General features: G+C 49.8%; 1 protein-coding gene across 1 annotated transcript; it reads left to right on the top strand.

The window, feature by feature from the left end:
* The first annotated feature begins 261 nt into the window (after positions 1–261).
* On the top strand, positions 262–9,229 carry ART1 (ADP-ribosyltransferase 1). Its single transcript, XM_033119104.1, has 5 exons — positions 262–305; positions 4,438–4,555; positions 4,863–5,643; positions 6,753–6,794; positions 8,357–9,229. The coding sequence occupies exons 2-5, from the start codon at positions 4,493–4,495 to the stop codon at positions 8,452–8,454; spliced, it is 984 nt and encodes a 327-aa protein (XP_032974995.1). The 5' UTR covers positions 262–305; positions 4,438–4,492; the 3' UTR covers positions 8,455–9,229.
* Positions 9,230–9,581: the final 352 nt, after the last annotated feature.

Below are 9,581 nucleotides of genomic sequence, written 5' to 3'. Positions count from 1 at the left end.
AGCACGGGACCAATCCACCGGGGGGAGGCAGCTATTCCAGCCTGGATCCTCCATGCCACGGCCCACCTTCTCTCTGGCTTCAGGGATTCCCTTTCTTATGGGAAGAGCACTGGCCAGAGCAGGCTGGGCAAAGGCTAGTTAGTGTTCCTGAGCTTTGAGGAGACATCCAGAAATAGATGGGGGAGTGTCACATTTCTGAGCAGCTGTGTGGGGGAGGTACAATATAAAGGAGAAAGCTGCCCTCCCCTCCCCCAGTGGCCATGCAGGAGACCAACACCAGCTTCCCTGCCTTGGAGAAAGCTGAGGTAAGGGCCACACCATCCTCCTCCTGGGCACTGGGCAGGAAAAAAGTTTTCTTTAGGGGAAATTTGGCGTATTAATGGTGGAGTTTTAGCGTCATTAGGAAAAGTTTCAGGCAATCTTTTATCTTAGTGTGTTTTATCTGTTTCTCACATTTCTGGAGGATGGAAGTCCCAAGGTCAGGGTACTAGAATGGTTGAGTGAGTGCTCCCTTCCTGGATCACAGCCTGTACCTTCTCACTGAATCTTCACATGGTAGAAGGGGCTAGGGAGCTCTGTGGGGTCTCTTTTATTAGAATACTCTCCACCCTCATGAACTAATCACCTCCTAAAGGCCCCACTTTCTAATACCATCACACCTAGCACTAGGATTCCAACATTTGAATTTTAGGAGAGACACAAACATTCAGACCTTAGCACCTTTGATAGAGAGGTTTGAGACCATTGGAAAATTTGGGGGCTCCTGGGGAGAGATTTGGAGTCACATCCCCAGGAGGGAATGTTCAGCGAGGGCCTGGATGAGAGGAAACTGACGAGAAGTGTTCTGAGTAGGATGAGGACAGCAGGGCAGCTTGGATATGAAAGGGGATTGCCTGGTACCTCTACTTCGACTCCTATACCTTCCTCATCTCTCTGGCCCCCACCCTATTTCCTCCAAACACTAGTAATAATCTACATGCTTGCAATGGTCTACATTATTAGCTGCACCCAGAAAACCTCTCAGACCCTCAGCAAACATTCTGGGAGGCCTCACCTGGGCCTGGCCTCAGGCTGAGCTCTGGGGACACAGAATGGGTCATACCTAGTCCCTGCCTTCAAGAAACTCACAGGCCAGGAAGGGAGACAGACACATAAGGGCAGCACAGTATGATTAGGACAGTGACAGAGGAAGCACAGGCTGATATAGGAGCTCAGAGGAGTCAGAGGGCTTCCTAGAGGAGGTGACCCCTGAGCCAAGCCTGGGAGAGTGGGTAGCAGGAGAAGAGCATCCCTAGCAGATGGCAATGTACGCAGAGCCACAGGGAGGGAAATAGCAGAGCTTCGTCTGGAACTCTGCACTATAGCAGTCAAGCAGGGGTGGTGGGGCATGAGGCTACAGAGGTCGTGGAGGACCAGGTCACAGAGGACCTCAAATGCCAGCATGAGAAGGTAAGAATCTCTCCTGAGGGACTCTGATTGGCCCTGCTTGGGTCATGTGTCCGTCCGTGAGCCAAGCACAATGACCAGAGCATTACAGCACCAGTTTTGGGTCATGTGTTCCCTTCTTGGGGGTGCAAAGAGTGAGGAAAGTCCCCCATGAATCCATGGGCTGGATTCTCCACAAGAAAGAGAGGATGTATTATAGAAGCTCCGGCTTCTTGGGTGAATTCCAAAACAAAACTTCAAGTAGCTTTTTGCTACCACATACTCACATACTCTGCCTATTAGTATTCCATCCTGGTATTGGGGGGCAGTGTCTTGTGCTTTACACCGCACTGTGATGCCGTTTTCGATTCTATATACTCTGTACCTCCTCTGGTCAGCTCTTCATTTAAACCCCATTCCTGGTACAAATTTGTTTCCATTAGCCTCTCTTGGTTCTTTTTGTAACACACATTACATGTTACTTGAAATTACTCACTCCAGCTCCATGTCCACCTCGAAAAAACTTAAAGAAGAGGGATGTGGGTTTTGTTGTTGATGCTGCTATTCACAATTTTATCCTCAGTGCCTGACACATTACAGATGCTCAAGAATTTTTTGCTGAATAACTGAGTAAGTTAGTTTTGAGGGAAAGAAGATAACGAGTTCAGTTTGGGATATGTTAAATCTGATAAAAACTGCTGCTAATCTCATTGCCCAGAGAAGCTCGTGCCTCAATTTAAATTGTACAATGGCAATTATAGGATCTTAGATTTGGAGACTCATGAATTATAGACACATAGAATCCCAGTGTCAACGAACTATCAAAACTTAGGCCCCCCCCCCCCAGCGCCAGAGGGGATTATGGTGCAGGGATGCTTAACCTAAGTGAGATTGGGACAGAGGCATAACCACCTGATATTTGTGTAATGTTAGTATGAAGGGGCAGATATCTGCTTTCTGAGGAGAGGTTTCAGCTTTCATCAGGTTCCCAAAGATAAAGAACCACTGAATATATTACCATTCATGTAAAAGAAGGAAAACAGAAATACCTGTGAATTTGCTTGTATATGCATATCTCTGGAAGGATACACAAAAAATGGGAACACTGGTTGCCTCTGGGGAGATGAGGTTGGGGTTGGCGAATTAGTGAGAGGAAGATGTTTCACTGTATGTCTTTTGGACTATTGAAATTTTGAACAATGAAAATGTACTAACTCTTAGAAAATTAAACTAAAACTTCAAAATATTAAAAATTAAAGTTATGATTGATCCTATTAGTGAGAAGATATGTAAATTAAAAGTAGATACCATTTATGCCCACCAGTTACCTGAAAATTAAAAACAGATTAATAATATCCAGTGTTGGCAAAGATGTGGAGGAAAGGACAGACACTCTCATTGTTGGTGGGAGGCAATTTGGCAGTACCTATCAAAATAAAAACTGTTCATATCCTTAAAATATCGTTACTTCTTGATCTTTCATATAAAAATATGCACACAAGTAGACAACTATTTATATACATGAATGTTCACTGCAGTATTCTGTGTAATATAAAAACCTTAGGACAAAAACTTGTGTCCATTAATAAGGAAATGATTAAGCTGTGGTTTAATTATACTATGAAATACCGTGCTGCCATTATAATGAAGAAGGTAAATATGTCTGTATGACATGGAATGAAGTCTATGATGTGCTGTTTCCTGAAAAAGGTTATAGAATATGTAGGTGTAAGCATGTTCCCTTTTTCTTTTTGAATAAAATGACAATTAAAAAAAATAAAAACAGGCTGTAACACAGAAAACTATGTATATTTAGGCATATTAAATGTATGTATAAAACTATGTATGTACATTTAAATATTATATTATTTGTATGTTCATAGAGAAAGGTCCAGAAGGGTGGGTGCCATTGTCACAGGCCACCCCCCCACCCCGCCCCACCCGCCCTGGCAGGCATGGGTAAGAGGGAGAAGGGGGATGCAGAGGGAGAGAAAGAAGAAAGGGAACTTGGACTCTGTGTTTCACTCATACACTTTTTGGTTCACAACAAGCATGCATTACTTTGTAATAAAATAAACAGAAAAGCAGCAGCAGCACTGACTTAGAAACTGTCTGTTCCAATACTGACCCAAAGCTGGGACACCTTCTCCTTGGTGCTACTTCAGGCCCCCAGGTTCCTTCCCGCTTCCTTTGGGGAAGCAGGTTCCCTCTCTCCTCTCCCCCTTCGAGTCCCTCTTCCCTCACTGCCTGGGGGTCTACATCTGTCCCTGTCCTGGAAGAAGTTGAGGGCTCAGGGGAAGAGGGCTCAGCTTGCTTCAGGACTGGACGGAGAAGGGAAGACCTCTGGATCCCCAAGCCCTGCTTTCAGCCTGTCCCTGGAATTCTGCTGTGACTCCAGCAGCTGACCACTCCTGGATCTGCCCTGTTCCAGCTTCACATTCTCCATGAGGTGAAGCTGGGACCTCTTACCATGTCAGTCTTTCTAACAATCTCACACTGCTAGCTGTGCCACACTAGACAAAATGTCTCTTACTCTTTACATCCTAAGAATTCCTAGCTCCAATACCTTTGCTCTACTCATTCCTGCTGCCACAAACTCTTTCCCACCCAAAATTCCCACTTTTACTCTCCCAGTCTCCACTGATTGAAACCTTATGCTCCTATGCATCCTACAAGACCCTATTCACACATCACCTCCTCCAGGAAATCTCCCATGTTGCTTCCAGCTAGAAGGGTCCTCTCTCTCTCTTCTGAGCCTTTATTTCTATGTTGTGACTCTGTGCCAATTTGGCAGTGCCTATCAAAATAAAAAATGTTCATATCCTTAAAATATTGTTACTTCCTGATCTTTCGTATAAAAATATGCACACAAGTAGACAACTATTTATATACATGGATGTTCACTGCAGTATTCTGTGTAATATAAAAACTGTGCCAAATACTAGGAGTGGTACAGAGTAGGTGTCAATAAATCTTTATTCAACTGTATAGATTAACATTCTCATTTTCCAGAGGAGGAAACTGAGACCCAAAGAGAGACAGTAACTTACCCAAGGTCACCTCCACCATGCAGACTCCTGCCATGATGTTTCTGCTGCTTGTGTCCATAAGCCTCATGGAAGTACTTCAGGTATGGTCCCCCTACTGTCCCCATGCCAGCAGGGAGCTGAGCTGTCAGCTTCATTGGAACTCTGGACAGAGGAGTGGAGGGAGGAGAGAATGTCTTATGCTTCCCTTGGGGCTCACTCAGCCTGCGGGGACAGCCCCAAACCCCAGTCTTGGGGCATTGGCAGTGAATAGTTCCCAACCCTCCTTGCCCTCCACATGTGTTTGGGGCCTTTACAGTGTCTTTCTCAGCTCAGTGGCGGGGAAAGCTGGATAGGCTCCCGTTCTCCGAGGGTCCATCCTGTCGGTCCCTGCTGCTCCCTCTCCCTCAGGGTCAGAGCCACCCCATCACACGACGAGAACTTTTCTCTCAAGAAAGGCCCCTGGACATGGCCCCAGCCTCCTTTGATGACCAGTACACTGGCTGTGCAGCAGCCATGACAGCTGCTCTCCCAGATCTCAACCGCACCGAGTTCCAGGCCAACAAAGCGTATGCTGATGGCTGGGTGCTGGCAAGCAGCCAATGGCAGGAGCGCCAAGCCTGGGGGCCCGTGTGGGCCTTCAGCCCCACCCGGCTGCCCCCACCGCCCCCAGGCTTCCGAGATGAGCACGGGGTAGCCCTCCTGGCCTACACCGCCAACACCCCCCTGCACAAGGAGTTCAATGCGGCCGTGCGCGAGGCGGGCCGCAGCCGGGCCCACTACCTCCACCACTTCTCCTTCAAGACGCTCCATTTCCTGCTGACCGAGGCCCTGCAGCTGCTGAGCAAAGCCCAGCGTTCACCCCAGTGCCACCAGGTGTTCCGGGGGGTGCATGGCCTGCGCTTCCGGCCAGCAGGGCCCGGGGCCACCGTCCGGCTGGGAGGCTTTGCCTCCGCGTCCCTGCAGAACGTTGCAGCCCAGCAGTTTGGTGAGGAAACCTTCTTTGGCATCTGGACCTGTCTTGGGACACCTATCAAGGGCTACTCCTTCTTTCCTGGGGAGGAGGAAGTGCTGATCCCCCCTTTCGAGACCTTCCAGGTAATCAACACCAGCAGACCAGCCCAGGGCCCCTCCCGCATCTACCTCCGGGCCCTGGGCAAGCAAAGCACGTACAACTGCGAATATATCAAAGGTGAGCGGGGCATGTGCAGGTCAGCACCTGTGCAGAAGGGGGGCTTCCCACCCGATTTTCAGGGGATACATACAGAAACATTAAAAACAACCCAACAGTGAAGGGGATGCAGTCCTGTCCCCCCACTCCTCCACCCTTGCATCTAAGGGGAGACAACCTTCTGAGGTAGGACGCTTCTTGTTCCTGGTGGTGTCTGAGCCAGAGCTGGCCACTTACCTGCTGGGAGGCTGAAGAGAGTTTCCTGACCAAAGCGGGGGTCTTTGGCCATTTGAGGGCCAAACAGACCTGGTCAGGCTTTTCTGGCTGGAAGCTAGAAGAAAATTAATTTCTAGCCACAGTACTCACACTCAGACCATTGGTGAAAGAAATGAGAAGAGCCCAACTTCAGTGTCTGAGAGGAGTGTGTTTATTCAATTGAACAGAAATCCTGTGCTGTCGTGTGGAGGGTGGGGGCAGGGGTGGGAGTGGGGAGCCAGCAGGGGGTTGCTGTGCCTCTAACTTCCAGTTCAGGCTGTGGCTGGCCTCGGATACTCTTCCTGCGTATCCCCCCAGGAATGGCCAGGAGGAATCATGAAGATGGGCCCAGTTTCCTAATCTCTGACGGGGCTGTAGGCTCTGGTCCTGGCTAAGTGATGCCCAGGGGCTGGTGAGGCCTGGTTTTCATAGTTAGAGGCAGGCTATTGACTGGAACTGTGGACCATATGCAACACAGAAGGCCCAGTGTGACTTCAGGTCCCAACCTAGACAGCATCACAGGTGTGCATGAGTTGGTGGAAGGTGAGGAAGACATGCAAAGAACATAAACTAGCTCCTTCTTGGCTGGGACAGGCATAGAGAGGGAGAGGCGGGTGTGCCGGGGAGGCGAAGTTCCAGGGCCAAGGGAGCAGGAGGAGAACCTGGAGCAGGCCCTGGCTTTGAGGGCTGACTCCCTTCTGGGCCCACTGCTCATGGATCAAGTCTAATCTAGGCAAGGGAGGTCTCACCATAAGGAAGCAGAACTGAGGAAAATGTACCAGCTTTTCCTAGAGCAAGTTGGGGATGGTCCACAGGGCCTTTTTCCATCCTGAGAGCTATTGAATCTTTGATTCTTTACCATTTCTTCCCTACAGACAAGCAGTGCAAGTCTGGGCCCTGCCGTCTGGATAACTCAGGTAAGGGCTACAGGCATCTGTGACAGGGGCTCCTTTCTGGGATGAGCAGGCTGCCCTGGGGTTGGACCCATTACCCAGATGTCTACCTTATAAGAAAAACAATCCTCTTTTAACAAAAAAAAGTAAATCCTCTAAAGCAGACACCTCTGGGGGTTGCTAACCATTCCCAGAGGGTGTATTTTTATGTATGGGGTGGTGGTTGGGGGAGCTGACACACCTGCCCCCAGTTGGGCTGACCCTCCCTCCCAGGAGATAGCTGATCAAGGCTCAGAGAGATCCAGGTTGCACAGAATTGACAGAAGGGAAGGCTGCTTCCACAAAGTCCTCCCTGGGGCCTGCTCTTTCAGCTGCACAATCCTCTGTCTCTTGTTATTGCCCTTAGTGCTCCCTCAGACCACCTGCCAAGGTAGAGGCCAGACCTTAGGTACTGGAAACCTGGGTTCTAGTCCAGGCTCTGTCTGAACTTTCTCTGTGACCAACCATTAACTCTCTGGGCCTCAGTTTCCCTACCTGTATAAGCCGCTTGGACTAGATGATCCCCAGGTCACTTTCAGCCATGACTTCTCTTCCCTTGAACACCTGCTATGCCAGGGCCTACCTGGACCACCACTTCTCTAGGTGGGAACAGGCCATTCCCAGAGAAGAAACTGCAGCTGCCCCTCCCCTGCGGGTCCCTCCTCCCTCCCTCTGGGCTCTGTGAACAGTGGGCAAGAAGGAGGCCCAGCCTCCACTGTGTTCCCACCATTCTTCATGACAGTGCCACTGCGGTGTGCCATTGTTCCAGGCACATCGTGCCATGAATCCTCACCATGGCCTGGTGGTGTACGTACTGGCATCACCCGTTCTACAGATGAGAACCAGGCACAGAAAAATTAAACCATCAGCCCTCCACCACACAGCTGGTAAGGGGTGGGGTCCAGACAGTCTGGCCCTAGACCAAACTCTGAACCCCATGCCAGGCTGGCCCCCACCTCCCTAGACACCATCTCATTTTATGCTTATTGCACAATAATCTTTTGGAAGGAGACAGAACAGGAAGTATTATCCTATTATATAGTAAAGTGAGACCCAGAGACAGAAGTGACTTGCCCGAGGTGACAGAATTAGTGGCAGAGGCAGGGTCAGAAGTCAGGTCTCCAGCCTCCAACCTACTTCTCTGAGTTCTGATAATGAAATTTCAAGCACTGGAAACTTGAAGATTCCCTGCCATCCCCTGGCCCACCAGCACCTCTCCTACCAGGGTTTGGGCGGAGCAGCCACGGTCAGCATCACTAGACCCCATTCAGATCTCTACCCATGTTTCATCCCACCCTGCAATGCCTCATTTGTATCCATGGGAGGCAGAGGGACAGACCTAATCATCTCTGGAAGGGGTCCTGGGGCTCTCCCGGTGTCTTCATCTCTGTCTACTTTCCTCCCTAAATTCTTGCTCTTTATTTCTGTCTCCCATTGCACTGTTTGCATCAGTCTTTCCAGCTCACCCTGCTTGTTTCTCTGTCTTGTTTCTTCTTTGTGTACCTCACTTTACCCCCAAATCTCTCTTTCTGCCTGTTTCCCTGCAGCCATGGGTCAGGACTCCCTTTCTGCAGTCTGGTCCCTTCTACTGCTGCTCCTGTTCTTTGTCGGAGGAGCCTTTCCAGAGAGTCCAGGACTCCTCTGATCATCAGACCCTGACGCACCCTGCCAGCCGCCTCTGCCCAGCGTGAGGATGTCAGCCACGTGGATGCTTTAAGTGTAGCTAAGATCCATGGAAACTCCATCTGTGGGGAACTCTGGGACCTTCTCTGGCAGCTGCCAGGCCTGCTGCTGGAGAAACAGGAGAATTCTGGGTCTGAACCTGACTCGGGGCTCTAGAAGTGAGACACTGAAGAGAGGTAGGGAAACTCCAGCACAGGCAACGACCCACTTGGAGGTAGAAGAGTAAACTAATTTGGGGTGGTGGGTGACTGAGGAGAAAAAGCACTTGGCCATGGTACTTGAGGGTGTTCTTCAAAGGCCTCACATGTGCACGTGGAAAACTAGTCACTTCTCCAGGAAGCCTTCTCTGCCCCCTGCCACCCTGCTGGGTTAGGGCTCTGCCTTTGTGCTCCCACATGTCCTGGGGGCTTCTCTACCCCACATGTCCACGTCTGTCACCCTGTCAGACTGTGAGCTTTCTGGGGGCAGGGACTGGTGCCAGGAAATGTGTGAAGGTCAGAAAGGGGCAAATACCTTGTGAATGGCTGGTCTTCGCATTGCCTCTACCTTGGACACTTTCAAGTTCCCTGAATCTCAGTGTGTGGGAATGGAGTTAATCCCTGAGGGAACAGAACAGGAGAGATGGCAGAGAGCTTTAGGTCCTCTGCCAGGGTTTTGGTTGAATCTCAGTCATTTTGTCAGCAAAGATGTAATTTCTGTGCTGATCCATGAGTCCTAAGGTTTCTGTTTCTAGAGAAACAAACCTGGATCCCCATCTCCCACCACCATGGGCTCCAAGGGTAAGACAGGAAATTGAGGAGATGCCAGGCACACACTTTAGGATGAGTTGGGGCTTTGGGGCCAAATCCCTGTGTGGCCTCCTGCTCTGGAAACTAGACCATGAATCTGAATCCCCAACACCCCTCCCTGAGCCCCTACGCAGGGATGGGTAAAACCAAGTAACAGCAGCCACCGAGGAAGGAAAAGAAGGAAGAAAATATGGCAGTTCTGTTTCTCATATCGTAATTTGCACTCTCCCCACTGAAAGCTCTAACATTCAGCATTGACGTTCAATTCTGTGCCTCCAGGACTGCACTTTGACCTTGACCC

The sequence above is a fragment of the Rhinolophus ferrumequinum genome, chromosome 11 (genome assembly GCF_004115265.2).
Source record: "Rhinolophus ferrumequinum isolate MPI-CBG mRhiFer1 chromosome 11, mRhiFer1_v1.p, whole genome shotgun sequence".
Classification (NCBI taxonomy): Eukaryota; Metazoa; Chordata; class Mammalia; order Chiroptera; family Rhinolophidae; genus Rhinolophus; species Rhinolophus ferrumequinum.
Note: the sequence above shows the minus strand (reverse complement) of the source record. Positions and strands in the feature narration are given on the sequence as shown.

Bases quoted from the DNA above. Each gene is read 5' to 3' on its own strand.
- ART1 (XM_033119104.1), top strand. From the start codon at position 4,493: ATGCAGACTCCTGCCATGATGTTTCTGCTGCTTGTGTCCATAAGCCTC. The intron at 5,644-6,752 runs GTGAGCGGGGCA...TCTTCCCTACAG, and splicing joins CAACTGCGAATATATCAAAG to ACAAGCAGTGCAAGTCTGGG. The intron at 6,795-8,356 runs GTAAGGGCTACA...GTTTCCCTGCAG, and splicing joins CTGCCGTCTGGATAACTCAG to CCATGGGTCAGGACTCCCTT.